The sequence below is a fragment of the Fundulus heteroclitus genome, chromosome 3 (assembly GCF_011125445.2).
Source record: "Fundulus heteroclitus isolate FHET01 chromosome 3, MU-UCD_Fhet_4.1, whole genome shotgun sequence".
Classification (NCBI taxonomy): domain Eukaryota; kingdom Metazoa; phylum Chordata; class Actinopteri; order Cyprinodontiformes; family Fundulidae; genus Fundulus; species Fundulus heteroclitus.
In genome coordinates this window covers 21,170,751-21,193,021 of record NC_046363.1, presented here as the reverse complement: position 1 = coordinate 21,193,021, position 22,271 = coordinate 21,170,751, and the positions used below count along the sequence as shown (strand labels likewise).

General features: G+C 38.9%; 1 protein-coding gene across 6 annotated transcripts in view; it reads left to right on the top strand.

The window, feature by feature from the left end:
• fhod3b (formin homology 2 domain containing 3b) overlaps positions 1–22,271 on the top strand; it is a 132,149-nt gene that overhangs the window by 8,233 nt on the left and 101,645 nt on the right. For all 6 annotated transcript variants that reach the window (XM_036132566.1, XM_036132553.1, XM_036132586.1 and 3 more), the window contains exons 2-3: positions 872–978; positions 14,433–14,497. In XM_036132566.1, coding sequence (XP_035988459.1) covers positions 872–978; positions 14,433–14,497 — 172 coding nt within the window. The remainder of the gene's footprint in view (positions 1–871; positions 979–14,432; positions 14,498–22,271) is intronic.

Below are 22,271 nucleotides of genomic sequence, written 5' to 3'. Positions count from 1 at the left end.
GTAATGCAAACAGAGTGGCTAAACACTTCAAAGCCATAAATGTCTATCTGTTGCTCCATCACGTTTAATGAAGTTACTGTCACACATGGAAAGGAAGGAAGTGGTAGCGCATCGGTCTGGGAGTAAATTGATTGTTTAAAAAAAAAAAATAAAAAATCCTACATTACAAGTTTGCATGTGTTGCTCATTAAATATGTTGCAGGTTGCCTCAAGATCTCTCCTCCTTTGTGTTTCACTGAGAACCAGAGAGAGCAGCTATACCCAAACCACGTGCTGTTTTAGACACCCAGCGTGTTAGTGGAGCAGAACTGCCACAGTCTGTGCTCCTGAAATCTAATGTTTGGACTCTCTCTCTCTTTTTTTTTTTAATGGTATTTGTTTTCCTGTCTTCTGCCTCGCCGCTGGAGCCAGGGTCCCGCGGAGCCGACAGACCTCGAGTATAAATAGGTTAATATCTCCAATTTGGAGGTCAAGCAGACAAGTGAACAGGCGCTGTTATTATTCATCTCCTTGAGCCAGGTCGGGTGATGACAACCGTTGAGGGCCAGACGAATCATAGGCTCGCTGTGAAATCATCACGCTTGATGATAGTTTATCGGACAAGGTGGGGGGGTTTGGGGAAGAGCGATAAGAAGGACCAGACAGCCAAGCAGCTCTATCTCTTTTACTAAACCTTCCTTTGCTTGTCATTGTAGTACGCTGACCCCCCCAAAAAAAGGTCTTGTCTAGTCTAATAGTTACAGCCTCATTTTAATATACTCTGTCAACTGAGTTTCTCTGGTTGTCGACGTCACTTGTTTTACTTAGTGAGAATGGTGTAAAATTGAAATGTTTAAATCAAACCTGTGTGTGTGTGTGTGTCTGTTTTCAGCCGGATGACTGCGCCCTCCAGCTGTCCCACAATGGAAGCTATTTGGATTTGGAGTCCACCCTGGCAGAGCAGAGGGATGAACTGGAGGGATTTCAGGAGGATGGCGGGTAAGATAACAATCTCATCCTTCTCTGTCTGTTGCTTAACTTTTTCCTTCGCAACTGCCAAAAACTGGGAACACCAAGAAAACAAAGGAGAAAAAAGCCTGTAAACAGCACACGGGATGAGAGCCACTCTGGCTTGAAGTTGCACACGAAAAATAAACTCGAATACTGCGGTAAAAAAAAAAAGAAATTCCGGTCGAATACTGATTTGCACTTCAAACGCCGCGTGTCGGACGGATGCCAGACAAAGCTGAAAAATACAAGAGTTTCTGGCCCCACCGAGCAGGTGGATTCGGTAGTATACATTACACGCCAGACTCTGATTTTCCCCGGAATCGATTGCTCATGCTTTAAATTAGCCGTCAACCCAGAGAAATATCGAAGGGGAAAAAAGTGATCCAAGAGTAACTTACTTCAAATTTCTGATTACAGCAATCTGGCTTTAAAAACTACCTAAATGCCTCCCTGCTCTTACAGTCGACCATAATTGCTGCAATGTGATTACTGTTGAAGAGAGAGAGAGAGGGAAAACAATTCAGGTCTGATAAATAGGAACTGATATAGTTGGTTATAAGGATATACATCAATATCCTTCCCGCTGGATTTCTGTGGCTAATCTGATCCAATTACAGTGATTGGAATCACAATAATACCTAACTGGATACAGGATGAATTACTCAAAAATCCTTTTTCCAGGCATTAGTTGAATGAGCTCTGCTTCCCGCTCATGCAAGGACATTGGATCTCGTTTAAAACTGTCAAGGTCTCAAAGTCTTTAATGACTCCACCTTATTAGATGTAAAAGCCCGTTTGAACTGAGAATTTCTCCTAGACACTGAAAATCCACCCCATGAGACACCATTTTATCCCACAGAAGTTGTCTTTGGGTTATATTTAGAAACAGTGCTTCTTAATGATGTTGAAGCACAGTAAAAAAAAACAAATAAAAAAAAACAAATATTAAAAATTTTACGTCATTAGTTCTGGTGTCACGGTGAATTTATATTTACCATTTCACACCTTCATCAGTTCAACTCCGAGCAGAGGAGTACCTTCAGTATCAGTGAGTTCTTTAAAAGAAAATGTAATGTTTGTAAGAACAAATTTCAAAGGAAACCCGTATTTTCACCCTTTTAAAGTCTCAGAGTTAGAGTACTTTCTGTAAAGAATACATATAAATACTCCTTTTGTAATCCAAACCATGCTAATCGGTAATATTAGATAGTAAAGATAGTATAAGATGTTTATTTCCTAATTATTTTGCCTTTATTTTAGATTATTAGTCAAATTCTGTTTTACAATGACTTCACTCTCACACAGCTATGTCACATCGTCTTTCCTCCTAATATTTGTAATTAATGACCATTCACACAGGACATCAGGAAAAAAAGAATTACAAATGCTGTGCTTGTATCTTCTATAATTATTTCTAAAGAGAAATCGGAATGAGTTAAAATCAATATTGGCATGTCCATTGGCCACAAATTTCTCATTGGTGTTTTTTTATCTTCTAGTTTTGCCTAGTAGTGTTTTTTCACCTTCAAAAGTTAAAAGAAATCTCCTTCAAGGTTTACCTTTCCTCAAAACACAAGAAGATAAATAAAACCACAAGCAAATAAACGCAAATGTTTGCTTTTGAGAAATACAGTGGCGTGGTGTCTAACTCTAATGGACAAGAAGATCTCAAAGCCTTTATTAATATTCTGCTTAGAAATCAATGTGTACTTTATTTTCAGTTCTGTAGTTCATCTGTATGTCTTTGAGGGGAATGTTGTGGTTCAGTTAGTCTCCAAACTAGTATGAACACAGGAGAGCACAAGTTATAGCCACAGTTTACTCTTGTATTTCTGCCTACATTTCAACTGTGCAAGATGGTTCTATGCCTTAGTTAAAAAGTGCTCCAGTTTACCTTTCTATGAATTTAACACTATAGCATAAATAGCTAATCATCAGCATAGCAATGCTGCTACATATTTGTTTGCCACAGCTCCCATAAGCCCTGTTTGCTGGACATGCATGCTTTACAGGAGCTTTTACACACCTGCTTCTCAAATGTCAAAGCATTGAACCAATAACATTATTTGATCTCATCCAACGCTATGAAGATGCTCAGTCTAAGGTGATTGTCAATCACTCACCTCGGGGCAGCAAAGCTTTGAAACTAAAAATTAAACTGTCTCCATGGCCGATAATACTTTAGTAAATAATTACCACATGAAGAACACAGTGAAATTTAAATCGCCAATGGCCAGTTGGTCTTTGAATCTGGAAGGAAAAAGTGAGACGGTGGCATCCTGACAACAGTAGCAAACGACTGGCATGGTAGAACGCAGTAAATTCAAACTGGCAATGCATTAAAAATAACACACACTTCAAAGATGTGGCAATACTCGCTGTTTCATAAAAATTCCCGTATTTTCATCCATTGAGACATGCATGTGTCAGCATCCATGTGAGGACAGGAAACAGTGTGACAGCAGGTTTTGTGTCCTTTTCTTAGACACCAAAGGTCTAACTTTCTGTCCTTTATAACGGTCTGCATCCTTTATCGAGTGGCAGCAGTGATGTAATCTAAACCACTTGGGTTGTCGGGTTGTCTCATGAGTAATCACCCATGAGACTCAATTTACCTTTGCTGAAAAAAATCTCCTTGATACACAAAACTATAGCCTGTATTGACATGACTCCTGGGGACAGACGGACGAGATGGAGATTCAAAATTGTGTTAGTTTAATTTCTGTTTCATGCACTTTCTCTGGCCTTTCACTTTATTGGCTCCATATGTTTTACATGAACTCTAGAGCGCACTAGGTATATATGCTCTGCCCACTTTAGACGTTCACAAACCAAAGGTTGGCGTGTGATTTCCTGGTAAGCTGCACCGCAAACATGTATGGATTTATTTGTCTAACTTGGAATTCATAAGCGGCTCCCGGGCCCGGTGTTTCTGTTGGACATCGAGAGTGCCGTCCTTTCCCAGTTCCAGCTCAAATTGTCGGGGAGCTTATGGGGAGGTTACTAAGATCTGTGAGGTTAAAGTGGTCCACTTCTTCTCGCGTCAAAGGCCAACGCTGCCAGGGATTGTGTCATGCCAGCTGGCACTGGGTGGTATGCAGGCCATTAAAATCAGAGGAGGCTGGGGGTAAAGGTGGTTAGCCAATTATTTAGTGAAAAATAATGGTTAGTTCTGCTTACTGGCTTTTTATGGCGGTAATGTGGCCGGGAATCCACCCCCTGCAGCTCAGCATACCTTGATCTCATCGTTATAATGCTTTGACGGATCACTTCACCTTTACTTTCTCAAGTTTTTATTGACTTTCTATATTGCAGTCAGTCAAATTGTCAGAGAACAGTCGCAAAATAAGTTATTTATCAGGCAACCTGCTCCGCTAACCTAATCAAAACTATGCCATCATTATCAATTTTCCGCTAGTTATCTTCCTACGGAAAAATTCCTGAGCCCTTCTGATTATTGGCAATTGGATCCATGTGTAATTGATATTAATGACAGGTTACATTCCTGAGACGCCTGTGTCATACCTAGTGTCTTTACAATCAGATTAAAGTATGATCCTCTGACAGAGGGCTGCAGAGCCAGGAGATATCCATGTCATGGGAGCTTAAGGGCCATAATCACTTCCACACCATGTTATGTGGCTCGGCTACAAAGGATTGGGACTCGTAACCCCCACCCCCGCCTCATCACGGATGCAGCTTCGCTTCAGGTTATTAACTGACCATATTGCCAAGACGTGCTGAGACATTTCTGCTTTTAGGTAGTTTCTTTGTTATTAACATTTCGTAGCGGCAAGAAACTGAAACAAGAATGTGCATTGCCAAGTCTCTGTGTAAATTCTTTTGGACTTAGCATGCATTTTCATTCAGCCTCAACGAATCAATGTTTTTTTATGACCGTCCTTCGCTGCTGTCAAATCTTTTGGAGCATATCCCTCTTCACATGTGGAGTCTCCTACTTGATCCTCTTTGCAAACTCCAGCTCATGCAGACTGGATGGAGAGTGCCCAGGAACATCAGCTTTCAGGTCCTCAGGTCACAGCTTATCAGCAACATTTAAGCCTGGGCTTTGACTAGGCCGTTCTATCACACAAATATGCTTTGACCTCAGCCATGTTGTTGTACTTCTGGTTCTGCTGGGAGGTGAACCTCCGCATGTTTTTCATGGTTGCCTGGTATTTAGCTCCATCCATCCTCCCATCAACTCTTACCTGTCCATGCTGACAAGAAACCCCCCAGCATGAAGCCATAACAGTCAGCTTGATGATGCCGTGTTTGCGGTACGTGCAGTGCTAATTATTTGACATACCTAACAATTTGTATGAGACCCAAAACATTCAGTGTTGTTCCGAACTGAGCAGAATGCCATCTCCTACTATTTGTCCCCTACATTGCTTTTGACAAAAAGCAAGTTGGACTTTGTATGAGTATCTTTTAACAATGGCTTTTCTCTTCCAAATAGATGTGGAGTTTATCACTAATAATTGACCAGTGGAAAAAATTCTCCCACCTGAGCTATGGCTCCATGCAGCTCCTCCAAAGTTACTATGGGCATCTTTGCCACAGCTTAGTATCAGAGTGGTCTGAATACAAGTGCACACCACACATTTCACATCTTTAATGTAAAGAAGACTGTCTCATATATATATAATATATATATATAAGATATATATATATATAATAATAAGATATATATATATATATATATATATATATATATATATGTATATGTATATATATATATATATATATATATATATATATATATGTATATATATATATATATATATATATATATATATATATCCTTTTCCTACCATTTCACCATTATGCCATTTTCTGTTGATCTACCATATGTATTCCAAGTGAAATGCATCTGTGTTGCTACAAAACTAAATGTGGACAAGATCAAGGAGTAAAATAACTTTTTCGAGTCATTGTAGCTCGACATGTCCTTTTAGACTTAATGCTTAGCATATTTTTCTGAAGGACAGACAAGTCTACTGCAGTATTTCCAGAGTAACTGGGCAAGACGATGCCAGCTAACTACTGAACTGATCTGACATTAAAGTATATTTGGAGCTTGGAGTTTTGCTTATATTTGTGGCATTGATTGACTGTTTATATGTTAAAATCTAAATCTGTAAGGAAAGACTCCACTACCTCGATTGTCCTCAGAAGATCAGAGCTGTTAGTTGACTACATAATTGATTTGGCATGTGATGTGTTTCAGTCTTTTGGTGCTGTGTGTGTGTGTGTGCGTGTGTGTGTGTGTGTGTGTGTGTGTGTGTGTGTGTGTGTGTGTGTGTGTGTGTGTGTGTGTATTCCAGCTTATAGCATTTCACTGGTGCGTATAATTCATACGCAAAAGCCAGCAATTTTATGCTGAAAATGCTCTTCTTAGTTTTATTGCCTGTTTTTTGACGTTTTTGACTAGCGTTTAAAGGGCAGGCATATTAAAGTCCAACTGTTTGAGCTCTGCCGGCCTCATATTTGGTTTCTCATTATATCCGTTCATTTCTCATAGGAGAGCTCTGCTTTCGTTTTTTTTCCAACAATTTTTTTCTGACCCACTTGGACAATGTTTCATAGACGCTCACAGCACCCGCAGGATTTTCATTTAAGGGGAAAATGTGCATCTGAAAATAACCCAGAGAAATTAGTGGAAAAAAAAACATGCAAGTTAAACTAACACACTAGTCTTTCACCTTTCATTGATTTTAGTTAAAGAATATTGCTGACTTGTTGTTTCTATGCATTTGTCAATGTTACTAAAGCATTCAGGCAAGTTGGTCTTATAACTTAAAACTGGCTTGATGGTATTTCGTCAGTGGACACTGATGTAAGAGTTTCGTAGGTACATAATGCTGAGTCAGTGGACCACTGTGGGGCCGTCTTGTCTTGCATTAATTGGTCTTTAAGGGGAAGAAATGGCTTTACTGCAGTCCAACTGTGTGTGTTCACTCTCTCTTACTCTAGGTACACATTTTGTGTTTCATAAACAGGGCCAGCAATGCTCCCTTAGAAAAAAGCCAGAAAGTTTGGATTTGGCAGACATCTGTGTGTCCAGTTTGTGCTGCAAACGTTTTTAAAGATACAAGATTCCAAGAAACATAGAAGGAAGCCATAAAGAAAACAAAGCAGATATTTAGGCTCAGTGGCTCAGTTTCTGTCTGTAGCACATGATTGACAAAGCAATTGATTGTATAAAGTCTTTGATTTTTTTATTTTATTTAAAGTAGTTATGTGTTTTATACTAAAACCATATCATCATTATATGCTGGTGTAAGTAGCACGTAAGATTTAGTTATTACTTTAGGGCTTTTAAGGACATCAAATAAAGTTTTAACTTTCACTTCTTTGATTGCAAATGAAGCACATTCATTAATATTATTTTTAAATGCGCTCACATTATTGAACAAATAAATATACATGCACCAATCAAGCCTTTAACTGGCTGAGATTGATTTAAGGTTTGACCTAAAGATTCAGCTTTACCCTCTAAGGACTCTACCTCAAAACACATCATATTTTTACTAAACTGAGAAAAGCTTGCATAAAATATGTCGTATTTTTTTGTGTTCATAAACCCAAAAAGGTGGACATTTCGATGATTGCATTGATCAAAATAACAAATATTTCACCATTTAACATTTTCGTCACCGGTAAAAACCAGCCTGGGATAAATTGGCTTATCACTGGACTGATTTGTTTTTAATAGGCACGGACCGGTATGATAACCTTAAGTAAAGTAAGTATAACATGTTTCACAGTATCATGCTATGATTACAAAAGTTTGAAAATAAGATGCACCAACAATTGTTCCTACTGTTTCTAAAATGATATTTATGCTTATGATATTACGCTATGAAAGCATTTATTTATTGACATTCCAACATTTGATACATGAACGATCTACCGGTTTCTTGCGGCTAATAGTATAATAGTCAGGGTGTGAATGTGTGTGTGAATGGGTGAATGACTAAACTGTAGTGTAAAGCACAAAAAAAAGCGCTATACAAGTACAAGCCATTTACCATTTACCATTTTGAGAGCAGTAAGATTTTAAAGAAAAATTGTGCTGCAGTCAAAAATAGTGAGATTGTAGCAGCCCCTTGTGGATGACATATGAAAAATGTGTTAAAAACATGCTACAACAATGAATAAAAACTTTTACAACCATACTAATGTTGTGTATGCTTTACAGCTACAGTTTGAACTGTGGATTCTTAAGTTTTAATTTGTATTCAAAGTCACATGTAACATGCAACCTATTGCAATAAATGGAAAACTAGCTATGCAGAATAAAGAAATTAATGTTTTTTTTTTTTTTTAAATCCAATAAAAAAACAAAGTACATTAAAGTCAACATCCAAGTGACCCCCTGGGTGAAATTTATTTGGTTTGTTTGTACTTTTTTCAGTCATGAACTTATGCCGTCTACTGTAGGATGTGTTGTTACAGACCATTCAACAATTCATACTAGCATAACCAGCTAATAGTAGCTAGTCAGACAGCCAGGCTATCCGCTCTGGCACTATCTGCAGTCAGCTGCTCTACAGGTTGCTGCTGCAACTTCCTAGCTATGGCATTGAGGTTACCTTAATGGGAGTGTTATTTGGCACTTCTCTAATTTTAACTCCATCACGATCCCAACAGCTGACATTATTTTAAGAAAAGAAAATGTGTGGGAGGGACCTATAGTGTGCCAAAACTGTGACACTTTCTGGCATCGCATTCTAGAATTCAAAAAATAAATAGATTTTCTGTCACATACACATATCCATACGTTCACATTGGAAATTAATCATAAATTGTAAGTTTTAACAGCCACGTGCACAGACATTTTCAGGGGCAGGTGCTCAAGCCAAAAAAACAAAAAAGGTCATCCCAAAATATATCCATCCATCTTCTGACCCGCTTAATCCCTCATGGGGTCGTGGGGTTTGCTGGTGCCTATCTCCAGCGTTCACTGGGCGAGAGGCGGGGTACATCCTGGACAGGTCGCCAGTCTGTCACAGGGCAACACAGAGACAAACAGGACAAACAACCATTCACGCACACACTCACACCTAAGGACAATTTAGAGAAGCCAATTAACCTAACAGTCATGTTTTTGGACTGTGGGAGGAAGCCGGAGTACCCGGAGAAAACCCACGCATGCACAGGGAGAACATGCAAACTCCATGCAGAAAGACCCAGGGTTGGATTTGAACCCAGAACTTTCTTGCTACAAGGCAACAGCGCTACCCACTGCACCACTGTGCAGCCAAACTATATTCATTAAATAAAAAACCCAGTGGGATATGTTTGACTTACATTTTTTTGTCTTAATAAAATCAATATACATCTAATCAAATGGGGTAATTCCAATGATTAAATTCAATAAATAAATAAATCTATATGCAGACAGAACAAGGCCATATTGTGAATGCTTTTTATTACTAATGTATTAATAAATCATCCAAAAATATTCTAACTTTAATATATAACTTTAAATTAATCAAAATTTGGTCCCAAATCAACACATTGAAAATAAAGCCTCTACTATTTTTATAATAGAGCTGAGGCTTTCTACGGGAGGAAAGAGAGCTGTATTGTTTAGGTAGCTACTTCACAGGAGCATCCTTCCCAGGGGCCATCTCTGACAAACGTCAGTAAACAGCACGACAAAACATAGAGGCTATGCATAGATGTTCTTTGTATGGAAAGGCTAGCGTTTGCAGGACGTGTGATGCCTAAATCACAGGGGGAGGGGTGCCCTAGTGGTGAGAATGCAGGGCGCTTGCAATCTGGAGAGGCTGCAAGGCTCTGGGTTCACATCCCACAGACTGCCACCCAGGGTCCCTGAGCAAGACCCTCAGGCCTGGGCTTTATACAGTGGCAGCCCAGTGTTCTCTAAGCGATGGCCTAAATTCAGAGGACAAATTTCATTGGAATGTATGTTGCAATGACAAATACATATATTTTATAATATTATTATTAAATGCCCCTCTCCCCCATTCTTTCTATAAAACGTAGGGCCAGAATAAATTTTTGCACCAAACCACGTGTGGGATGCCAAAACCCCAACATCACCTGTCGGTTTGACGGGTCAGGGGAGGTGTGGCGGCCGCAGTAGTGGTTAGTCAGTGTAGGAGGAGTGTTTGATTTGGGAGTAGCAAGACCTGTCAAATATTAAAAGACGCTTCAATGAAATTGATGGAAAGGGTAATTTTGTAACTCTACACAATCCTTGAGACTAGATTTCACAACAAAGATAGTAATGAAAGCATCAGCTATTTGTCATTGTCTTGGTTGATATCAAGTATAAATTAATGGGGAATAACGTATATGAAATTTGCAATTAAAATGTTATTAGGAATTGTGTCTAGGAGGTCTTTTGTATTATTTATGGAGCACCGTGCCTATTCCCATACCTTATCATTGTGAAAGGTCGCATAGTGATTTGCGAGAACCTCACAAAATATGAATCTACAGGCCTGCCTGTACAACAGTATTGAATTTTCATATTTATTATCATGGGGGTGGGCCTTCAAACCTCACTTATATTCCATGCATGTTTGCTTAATTTGATAATGAGAATGTTGGCTTGTTCAGCCTCAGGTTGCGGTTAAGCTCTGGGATCCTGTTGCAGAGAAAAAGCAGGCATTCGTGACAAAATGGCTCTAGTTACCCGTTTGCCTTGACAGCATCACAGAGGATTACGTTCCTGTTTGCCGTCTCATCTCACCGGGGCAGGCCTGTGTTGACAAATGTTGCTTTATTGCCTCTGTCTTTTTCAGGGTGCCGTGTTTAAAATAGCGAGAATAAGCAGGCTCTCTCAGTCATGTAATCCCCCGTTTTGTGAGTCATATTCGAGCAGTTTAGCGCTGACCAGTTGGGGATAGGAAAGCTGCCATTATGTCTGTCTTCCAACGCTGCCTGTTTGTGACACGGCATCAGTATGAGCTTCTTTCTTTGTTGATAGGCCTTTTCTCTGACTGTCAGACTCACTCCTGCCGGATGGTCCCGGGCAGGCTGCAGTTGGCTCTGAGCCAGCCTGAACAATCACACAACCTTTGTGCAGGCAGTATAAAAGCCCATTTGTCAGTAGTCTGAATTAGTGAAGGAGGGGGGGGGTTGTTTTGCAGATATACCTGCTGTGCTCTTGTCTGCGTTGGTGTCTAGCTGATTTGTTTGTGCATTTCTTTAGCTATTTGGGAGGTTACGGGCACAATCTATCATCCGAGCAAACAACAGAATAGACCCGGACAGCAAGATTCAAAGCTAATTATGGAAATCTGGTGAATTTAGATGCCAGGATTATCGAATCACCAATTAGAAGATTCTGGCCCATTTCCAATGTGAGCTTTTGTAAAGCTTTGAGGTCAAAAGCACAGAAGTAAAAAAACAGCTATAAAAGTTTTCTCTGCTCAATCTTCTAAGTATGACTTGACTTACTACATAAGTTGACTTGTTTCAATATGCTAAAAAGACAGGCTGACCTCTCCTAGACTGTGAACACCACTACCTGGTGAAGAAGGCCCAACAGACTTGACTTTCTACTCAGCTGCTAATAAACTTTTATAGTTACAATACTGCAAGAGTCCAGAAAAGGGCCAGACGTATTGCCACAGATCCCACCCAATGCACCATTTGTCCCACTTCCATCAGGTAAATTATTCAGGAACATTAAATAAAAAACTAAAAGTCTTAAAAACAGCTTATTTCCCAAAGCTGTGAGGGCAATCGCCCACTGCTGAGAATCTAATAAAGCACAAGCCTAGTTCATATACTGTTACATGTTACAAATATACTACTGGTTCCACAGATTCTTGATCCGATTTAGATTTATTTACAGTCTCTGACAACCTAGTGTCTTTTTGCACACTTTTAGTTTTTCATGAAGTGTTTGTTTGGACATCCATGCAAATTGCACATTTCTTTAACTTTAAGATTCACATTTTCACAACTTCTCCAGGAATGTTTGTCAGAAGGATAGACCAGGGATGGTCCACTGTTCTGTTGATTTTACTGACTTCTGGCTATACTACACAGCAGAGGAGACTGCTAAATAGGCAGATTGTGTCTTTTAAGCCAAAATACTCTTCTCTTGATGACTGAATTGAATGGGGGTGCATTGTTGGTGTCTTTGTTTTGGATTGCCATTCAGCTATTGTAAGCAGCTAGCAGGATGGTGATAGGGTCTTGGCACATCTCCATTAACACAGGGGGTGGAGATGACCTCCAAGTTGCTCCCACTTTTTTGTGTTCTTGAGAATAACTTTTCACAGTTTGGGTTGGTGTTATTAAAATACAAATGTTAGAAATAAATGTTTATTACAGCTCCATAATACAAAGCTAGTTTAGAAATCAAATCAAATATTGTGTCCTACATCTGTATATATTTCAACCCAGAGGTTTGCTGGTACCTAAGCTGAAACTAAATCCCAAACTTTCAGTGTCTTTAATTAAATATGTTATGTCAACAATTATTTATATCCAACAATTAGCTATCTTTGTTTGAAATCCAGCAAAAAACATTCTTAAAAATTGCTGATTAACTTTTTGCATGTTTCTCATCACATGAGTGATGAGTTTCAAGTGTTTGAGTTTGTAAGGCCTATATCCATCAACAAGAATAGACTCACCACTGCATTTCTTTCGTATCTCCGCCCTCTTCAGTTGCCGTAGCAACTACCATTTGTGTTCCTCGCTCTGATCGCTTTTAGATGTTCCGCAGGTTTAAAAAGTCTTTAGTTAAACAGCATTTTCCTATCATGCATGGAGTAATCTTCAAAAATCTCTTAAATTAATAACATTCATATCCATGATGGATTTTAGGAATATTATAAAGAATATAGTGAAAGTAGAATATCACTGTTTTTGTTGAGAATTCAGTCAAATCAAATTTTGATTAAATTTTTGTTGTGTGATTGTTTGTATTGTTAATGGTTGTGTTTCTGTTTTACATTGTTATTTTTACGACTGCAACCTTGGCCAGGTCTTCCACATAAATTAAGATTTTATTCTCAATGTGACTTCCAGGGTAAATAAAGATAAATAAATAAAATAACTTCAGCAACTGTAGTCCTAGTATAAGAAGGCATGAGAGCACATTTTTAAATATTTTATTTTAGCCTTCCTGATGTTCTCAATGATATTTGGGGTAGTGGAGATTTCACAATATCTGTGAGAGAGGAGTCGTTGAAAACCAATATTTTACTATTTGAAAAAACAAAAAAAAAAACAGTGGTTGTGGTACTTACACTTTGAAGGGGACATATCATGCAAAATCCACTTTTGTAGCCCTAAAATACATTTTACTGTTCTTGGACTCTACAAATGCAGAATAGTAGAATCTAGCCTGTCCAGAATCTGTTTAGATATCTTTATAATCTTTTTGGGTCAAATGTTTAAAGCCATTCATTTCTCTGTTCTTTATAATGTCTTTTATAATGTCTGTTCTTTATAATGTCAATTATCTCAAGGTATTTGCCGCAGACCCGCTAAACAAGGTCTTGGACTTCTGGCTTACCAATTTCCCGAATCCGCCATTTTTATTTTTCACTGCAATTTTGTAGTCCAAGCTCAAGGATGCCGAAGCTACAAGTGGATAAGTCTGAAATGTTCAGCTGTTGGGTGTATACACCTTCTCAGATTTAAAAAGACCGAACCAAAACAAGTTGCTCTCAGACACACTTTAGAAAAGGGGCAATGGAGGGGCTGTGGGGCACGAATAACAAGGAATTCAGACAAAGCCTTGCAGTTTCATTTTATATAGACCACAACTGAATGATTACAATGTGAAGAGGATGAATTGGAAATGATGATATGTCTCCTTTAAACTGTCTCTGGCATCTCATGGTAATGATTAGTGTGGTTAGTGCAGATATCATTTCTAAACATCAGTCTCAGTGTGTACTCTCCATACAACGCAGACCCCTACAATGAGTCCGAGATTTCCAACGAGCCGGCAACATTTTCAAATCCACCATTTTCCATGATAGACATTGTTTATAAGCACAAAAAGATAAAACATAACACCCTTCCTTTCTGCTGTCCATCCTTTCTGTTATGTGTTATGAAATGTCATAGAAAATAAAGTTTCCTCTTACATCGTTGCTCTTCCTCTAACCTAATTTCAAAACACTGCATTGAAGCTAGAAATAGCCCACTTTGATGAATGTCCGTCCATCAGGAACACTGTCCACACTAAGCAGTGTTATAGTCAGGGTGACCTGGTAGCGTTTAGCAGAGGGTAGCCATACTGAAACGCCGTTAGCATTGAAGCTCACTAAATGGAAAGAGGTCGGGTTGAGTTTCTGACCTACTGATCACCCTCAAAGAAATTTAGGGCTGAAAAGCGTCCAATCTTGCTCATCATCCCATGTTTGTTGCATCTCTAGTTATATATCCTAAAAACAAATTGTTATGCACTTTTTCTTTTTTCTTCACAGAAGGGGCAAGAAATACAGCGTTATTCTTCGATCGCAGCTTTCGGTTAGAGTTCATGCCTGCATTGGTAAGTAATAAACTCCTATCTAAACTGTTCGTACCGCACAGTTCGCTCTCTGCAACTGACGTTGGCGACCATCAGCAACAATATGAACTTTAATTACCTCTATTAGCAGCAGACTGCTTCCTTTACATCCTTTTTTGAACTTACACAGTGGCAGTTGTGGGACAAGGCCAGGAACCTTAATTTGAGTGACAATTAACAGCACTTCGACAACACACTAAAACAGAGCAGTGGCATGGGCCAGACAGAGTTTCTGTGTTCTGTGTTCTTTGAGTAATGTTAGGGAACCAGCACAAAGAGCTGAGTGGAAACACATGCAGACACGCACGCGCCGCGGTGGCATGTGCGCAGACACACGCGCGCCCAATCTGATTCAGATGTTGGCTTTCAGATTTCGGTTTAACCGCACCGACTTGCTTGTTCCACCTCTTTCTGGAAGTACACCGCTGATAAGTGGGTGCTATTTGCTTTGCTACCTTGTTTAATGTTGTTTTGTTGTGTAAAATGACTAAACTGGCTTTTAAAAAGTAATTAACTAGCCAAGTTTATTACTAATACATAATGTTTGTAGCAGTAGCAAAGGAAGGGGGATGATATTCTCTCTTGAACACTCACGCAGGCATCAAGCGTAAAAGAAAAGAAAAAAAAGCAAGATCTGCAAAGGTTATTAAGCTGCAGACTGTCAGATTTCACATTAGGTAAAATCCACCGACAGCTTTTATTTAAATTAGGTGAACATGATCTGAGTCAGGTTTTCGACTGGTGCTGAGGATGCAACAATTGAGTATTCTTTACTAAAATATGACAGCTGATCAAAGAATTAGTGACATGCACAGGAATTAATGGAGAGATCAGGTTCGCTTATGTGAATAACTCCAAGGCCTCTTTTAGTCTCATGGTTTAGATGCTAACTGTGTAACTGATGCTGTGAAGTTATTTTATATTAAAAGCCTGTTTTTTTTTTTAAAGAAAAAAGAAGATAGAAAGAAAAGCAAAGCTGTAATTGATAATCTTGTTAGAAGAGTCTCATTCGTTTCATAACAGCTCACAAGTACAATGTGGCTGTAGTTGTGAATTTTTGTCTGAAACCCCCTCCGGTGTGGCGGCCTTTGGCCCCCCTGCTGCGGCGTGGCTGAGCTTAGTGGAGCCTGGGGAGTGATAGACAGAATTGCTGCTCTTCTCTAAGTGGATGATGGCCCTCTTTCTCCCTAAGTTGACAGCCACCTGTTCCCCCTCTCTCTGATCCCCCCCTCGGTGGCTCTCTGTGTGGCTAGCTGATTTATTTGGTCTAGCTGAGGCGGTCACCGTTACTGTAACTCGTCCAGACGTTTGAGGCTAATTTTATCAGACTAGCAAGCTGACCTTTTGGCCCACTGAGCACATTATGCAGTGATTTTCCTGTTCCACCAAGGAGATAACATGTTCTTTCCAAGGTAAATGTCATGGGGTACTTTAGGTCGGACACTTGCTTTGCATTTGGGGACTCAGCACTAACACATATTTTCTGTTCCTGTTTTCTTTCGTTTAAAACTGAATAAAAGTGGAGAAAATAGTATATTTTGTGATGGCACTGGTGAAGTGAAGGCGCCTGAAGATTTGTTGAACTGAAAAGTTTTAACTTCATTTTAAATGCGTTCTCACTTATGACTTTGTGCAGCATTAGCACACCCACGTTGTTAAGATGTTTATCCCAGAAGCTCCCTCCTTGGACATGAGTAATGAGTCGGTTTCAACTGTGTTTACTCTAATCTGTGTCATCCAGCGCTAATCTGTGGAAAAGGCAGTGTATGGATTTCATGCTTTAATTAAGTGGTCCATCTTTTAGTGTATGTTTTATGGTTTTTGGGGTTTCTCGAGATTTACACAAAAACAGACCCAGCTTTCTGTTTGTCTGCCTGTGCATTTGTGTGTGCATGCACTATAGCCTGCACGAACCACAGCAGGGCCTAATCCCTATTTCCTTAATCATAGTCATTACCACTCACATGCATATGTCTCTGCAGGGGTAACAACAAAGTGGAAGGAAATGTCTCACCCAAGGAGCTAATGGTTTAGGAAACTGTAGATTACCCTTCTGCCATAATGCGTTGTTAAAATGACTAAATATGCCTCTTTGTATACTTAAAGGGCCTTTGAAATACAAAAGGAATGGTTGTGTATGGATGTTCTTTACTTACCTGACTCCGCCAGATAGATTTGCTCCACATATCCATCTGGAAACCTTCCATTGAAGTAATTTTGGGAAGGGGCGAAAATACTGGTTAGCTGATTGGCCTATGTTGGTGATAGACGGGCCAAATGAACCAATCAGATTTGTCGTCACTCGTAACAGAGCAACGACGAAAACACAACCACAAGCCAAGCTACTCTTGCTGCTGCAGGTAAAGGCTCGTTAGCTCAGCAAAGAAATACTCTGTAATTCCGATAAAACTTGCTCGATAGCCACGCTAACGCTAGTTTCATCGGCTGAAGCCGCCATGTTCTTTAGACTGAACTGACGCGCTTCCCGTTGCGTCACACCTCAACCCGCCTCAAAGCCAATGCTGATTGGACGTTCGTTTGGTGAACGGCTCCAAATTTTCTTTAACGGAGAGTAGCCAGACTGATCTGCGAGTGAAACCTTGAAAGCTCGCGAGATCAGGATGGTCTCACGAGGCTAGTTCTTTACAGCATATGGAGTAATTATTAATAAACAGGGGTCTGCAACATGTGGCTCCAGTGCCACAAGTGGCTCACACTTACTAACGTTGGCAAAAAATGATCAGTTTATGTTAGTAAAAAAAAAAATAATAATATTATATATAATATAATATAGTATAATATAATATAGTATAATATAATATAGTATAATATAATATAATATATATATATATATATATATATATATATATATATATATATATATATATATAAATATATAAATGTATACATACATAGTGCAAAGGATATCTATGCTATACGACAGAGGTATATATATATATATATATATATATATATATATATATATATATATATATATATATATATATATATATTTATATATATACCTCTGTCATTACGAAAGATGCTTTTTTGCATTACTGTCCACAAATATCAACATCCTATAGAGGAAAATGCATCAATCCTCTTTTTGCAAAAGATTATTTTTTTCTTTATTTTAAATCCTAAAGAATTAAATTAAATGGTGGCTCTTCAAAAATGATAATAAATTTTCTGCAGCAGATATTAATCAAAATTATAAGTTGCCTTTTTTAGAAAAAGCTCGCATAGGGCTGGGGAATATATGGAAATTTAATAATTTTTTTTTTAAAAGCAGGAGTCAAATGAGGATCGCTATCAGACTCCTTGAGAACAAGTCAAGTCTGAAAGAACTCTATAGCTATCTATGAACTGAAGTTGAGCTATTGTAATAGTTTTGCCGTTTTTGCTTTGTCTACATAATATTTTCATTTATTAACCTTAACTGGTGAGAGATTTATATTATTGTTTGGTCTTTGACTCTAGTGAAGTGGAAGATTGATTCCACCAAGATGTACTACAGAGTGCCACATGTAGGTAGTCATTCCTACATGTGGCAATTGGACTCAACAACTCCTCCCTTGTTGTTTAACACCTCTTATGGTGGGATCGATGCAATTCTTTTTTAAATATATATTTTTCAAATTAACTCTGACGATGTGATAAGTTAAACAGGCAAACCAACTGTGAAGTCCGTCTATGTTCAGCTAAACGTTGGCTGGTTTCGCACCAGCTGCAGGCTGAGTAAGTGAAGGCCACAGCAGTAGGACTTTAATCATTTAGCGTTCTTTTTTTGTTTGTGTTTTACCGACAGAATAACATCCAAATATTTGCACTCCTGTTTTCTTACCGCTTTTATCTTTTATTTAGAAAATCCTGGTATTTAAAAAAGACCCGCTAAACAAGGTCTTGGACTTCTGGCTTACCAATTTCCCGAATCCGCCATTTTTATTTTTCACTGCAATTTTGTAGTCCAAGCTCAAGGATGCCGAAGCTACAAGTGGATAAGTCTGAAATGTTCAGCTGTTGGGTGTATACACCTTCTCAGATTTAAAAAGACCGAACCAAAACAAGTTGCTCTCAGACACACTTTAGAAAAGGGGCAATGGAGGGGCTGTGGGGCACGAATAACAAGGAATTCAGACAAAGCCTTGCAGTTTCATTTTATATAGACCACAACTGAATGATTACAATGTGACTTGAGAACAAGTCAAGTCTGAAAGAACTCTATAGCTATCTATGAACTGAAGTTGAGCTATTGTAATAGTTTTTGCTTTGTCTACATAATATTTTCATTTATTAACCTTAACTGGTGAGAGATTTATATTATTGTTTGGTCTTTGACTCTAGTGAAGTGGAAGATTGATTCCACCAAGATGTACTACAGAGTGCCACATGTAGGTAGTCATTCCTACATGTGGCAATTGGACTCAACAACTCCTCCCTTGTTGTTTAACACCTCTTATGGTGGGATCGATGCAATTCTTTTTTAAATATATATTTTTCAAATTAACTCTGACGATGTGATAAGTTAAACAGGCAAACCAACTGTGAAGTCCGTCTATGTTCAGCTAAACGTTGGCTGGTTTCGCACCAGCTGCAGGCTGAGTAAGTGAAGGCCACAGCAGTAGGACTTTAATCATTTAGCGTTCTTTTTTTGTTTGTGTTTTACCGACAGAATAACATCCAAATATTTGCACTCCTGTTTTCTTACCGCTTTTATCTTTTATTTAGAAAATCCTGGTATTTAGAAGAAAAAAAAAGAATAAGTCCAACATATACAAGACTCAAACAAAACCAAGAGAAAATTACTTCGAAATTGTGGTCTCGAGATTGGTCTTGAGGATAAAGACTGGTCTTCAGTACCACAACACTACCCTCCAGTGAGGCTTCATTTTCGCCAAAATCAGTGTTTTAAAATGTGACTAAATGGGTTGCATTGTTCTTTAATAAAAAAAAAACAAGGGAAATTACCATTAGCTGATGTGGTTTTCTCATTGGGTAAGCAGAACTGGTGATGGTTTGGTCTCTGTTTATATTTACATGGCCAGCCCAGCGGCTGATAGTTTGGAGAAATGAACTCATCTTATACCATTCTGCATGTTAGCCTTGGCCACAGCCTGTTTATATTGTCAGGCTGTAATTATTGTCAGCGCACTAGATGTGGTACGAAGAGTCTGATTAAAGCAGTCCTGTGCTTATTTTTGTATTGTCCCTAAATACAATTTGGCCTCCTCTTGGCTTTAGTACTGTCTCTGGGACTGTATGAGAGGGGGAATAGAGGGACAGTTAAGGCGGCAGACTATTGTTTGGTTCCCGTAATGTCTAAATTTAAATACAAAGTGATAAATTAAGTATGTCCTCCATAATCACAGTCAGAGAGATCAAATTCTTATGTGGGACATGTATCAGTTTTATTGAGAAATGCTCCTTAAGCCCCAGTAAAGTTTTTTACTGTCATCTTACTGATTTTACAAGAAGCCACAGTAAATTAGTCAGACATCAAAGTTTACCCACATAGTACAACCTCATTTTTCACATCACATGCTTTTTATTCTTTAAAGTAAAAAAGAAAAAAAAAAGAAAGTGAATTAAAAACTTAAATCTAAAGATCTCCCTCACCAATAACTTGTTTATCTACCATAATTATGCTGATCCCATCTGAGGGGTGGTATCTTAGATCAGAGATGACAAATTTTCGGTGTATTGTCTGGCTTGTCTTTTACAGCCTCTCATAATGCTGGCTTGGATACATTGTGACCACTGCAGACTAGTGTTATTCTTTCATGCTATCATTTTCAAATTGGTAGTTTTGAGCTTGATGAAAAGCTTGTGGTTGCTAAAATGGATGTTTTTATTCAGTGATGAAAAAAAAAATGGTTGCTGGCACTTAACAACTAACACCTGACACTGATATAGACCACTGACTTTGGATGTTTCAGTTTATGTTTAATCAATGTCATATATACCATTTGGGACATTGACACATTGATTTAGGATATGCTCATTTGTCATTCAGCCACAGTGCACCACGCACATCGCTGGATTTATGGTAAACCACCTGCACTGTCATTGGTGTAAACACAATTTCTGTATTTCACCTAGTACATAATTTGGAATCAGCATTTGATTCAGGATTTTTGAAGAAACAAAATATTTAATTATAGATCACATTGAATGTAAAGGTGGCCAGATGGGTCTTGGAGACTAACAAATACAAAATAATAACTCTGCTGAACTGTGCTTATTTAAAGTAAAGCTGCCGCGAAAAGCTTTGTACTGTGAATATACAGCGCCTTGAAAAGGTTTTAGTGAGATTTGGGTCTGTGCTTTTACTGAGGCATTCTCACACATGAACCAGCTTTGATCTAAACAATTCTAGCATAGCTCTGATTCTATGTTTAGAGCTCTTCCGCTGTGAAAAGGTGAACCTCAAGCCCATTGTAAAGTCTTTTGAAGCCTTTAACAGGCTATTCCAACATTGCCTTGGATTTAGTTCCATCCCATTAACTCTGATCAGCTTCCAAATCCCCAATGGAGAACAGTTTTCCCTTAGGACGATTCTGCCATCACCATGTTTCATATTGGGGATGGTGTATTTACATGTATGCCAAAAAATTAAAACGTTATTGCATCTGACCAGTGCACCCTCTTCCACTTGCTCTGTCCTCTACGCTGTTTGTTGCAAACTGGTAACTAGAAGGGTAAGGCGCCTTAACTCAGTTAACGTCAAGCAATATGCCCCTATTGTTTTCCAATAAAAACACAAGTCTGCTTACCAACTTTCCTTCCAGAAGACATACCAAGCACTTGCCTACCTGCTTCCCTGATATCATTGGCTGTAGTTGTCCAGTCATCTGAAAGCACCTCCTAGCCACCCAGTAACCTTGCCTGCAGGATGAATTCTTGTGGTATTTGTGCGTTCACAAACACACGAGATTCCATCTTGTACCGCTCCGGCTTCAACCGTTTGTGTCCGAACCAAAATCATTTCGGGCCAATCATGTTGTGGTATTGTGGTGTAAGGCGGGACATACCACTGTGATGAAAGCAAGAGCTGATGTGCCCACAGCTGAATCAACATAAACAATGGCAGTGCAGGAGGATGCTTGTTTACATTTTAATTTGATACCGTGATTGGCTAAAGCCAACCTCTGGTAGGCGGGCACTAGGTGTTGCTTTGGCCAATCAGCTTAGAGAGTTCTACTGAATGTCCATCCTTTCCCCAAATTGATTTGATACTCCTGGAATCTATTTGGAGAAAGACTCCTCCATGAAAGCCAGAGCAAACAACTTTCTTCCTTTTTCAGTTTCCACCACTTTGTCCACTTCATCTTCCTCACCATCACAGTCATTCTACACACCACCATCTTGTGCTGTCTGGCAACACTCTCACTAACACTACCTTTCAGTCAGAGTTCCCTCAGGTCACATTGTCTACTTTACACAATAAGCATTCCACCTGTGTGCTCCTGCCTCAGCTCTCATAAGCCACTCTGTGTTCCTGCCTCTTCTGGATAAAAAGTATTCAGTATAGCCATTTGCATCATCCTTGCAAAGTCCACTAGCATCTTCTGTCCTTCTGCGTTCCAGTTGTGGATATCACACTTGCCCATCCCTTCCTCATCACCTGTATTACCAACTCCAACATGTTCATTGAAATATGTATCAAGCACCACTCTCTTATCTCTGGGGATACTCAGCATCACTTAATCTTCTTCACACCAGAATTTCTTCACTTCCCATCGACACCAGCTAG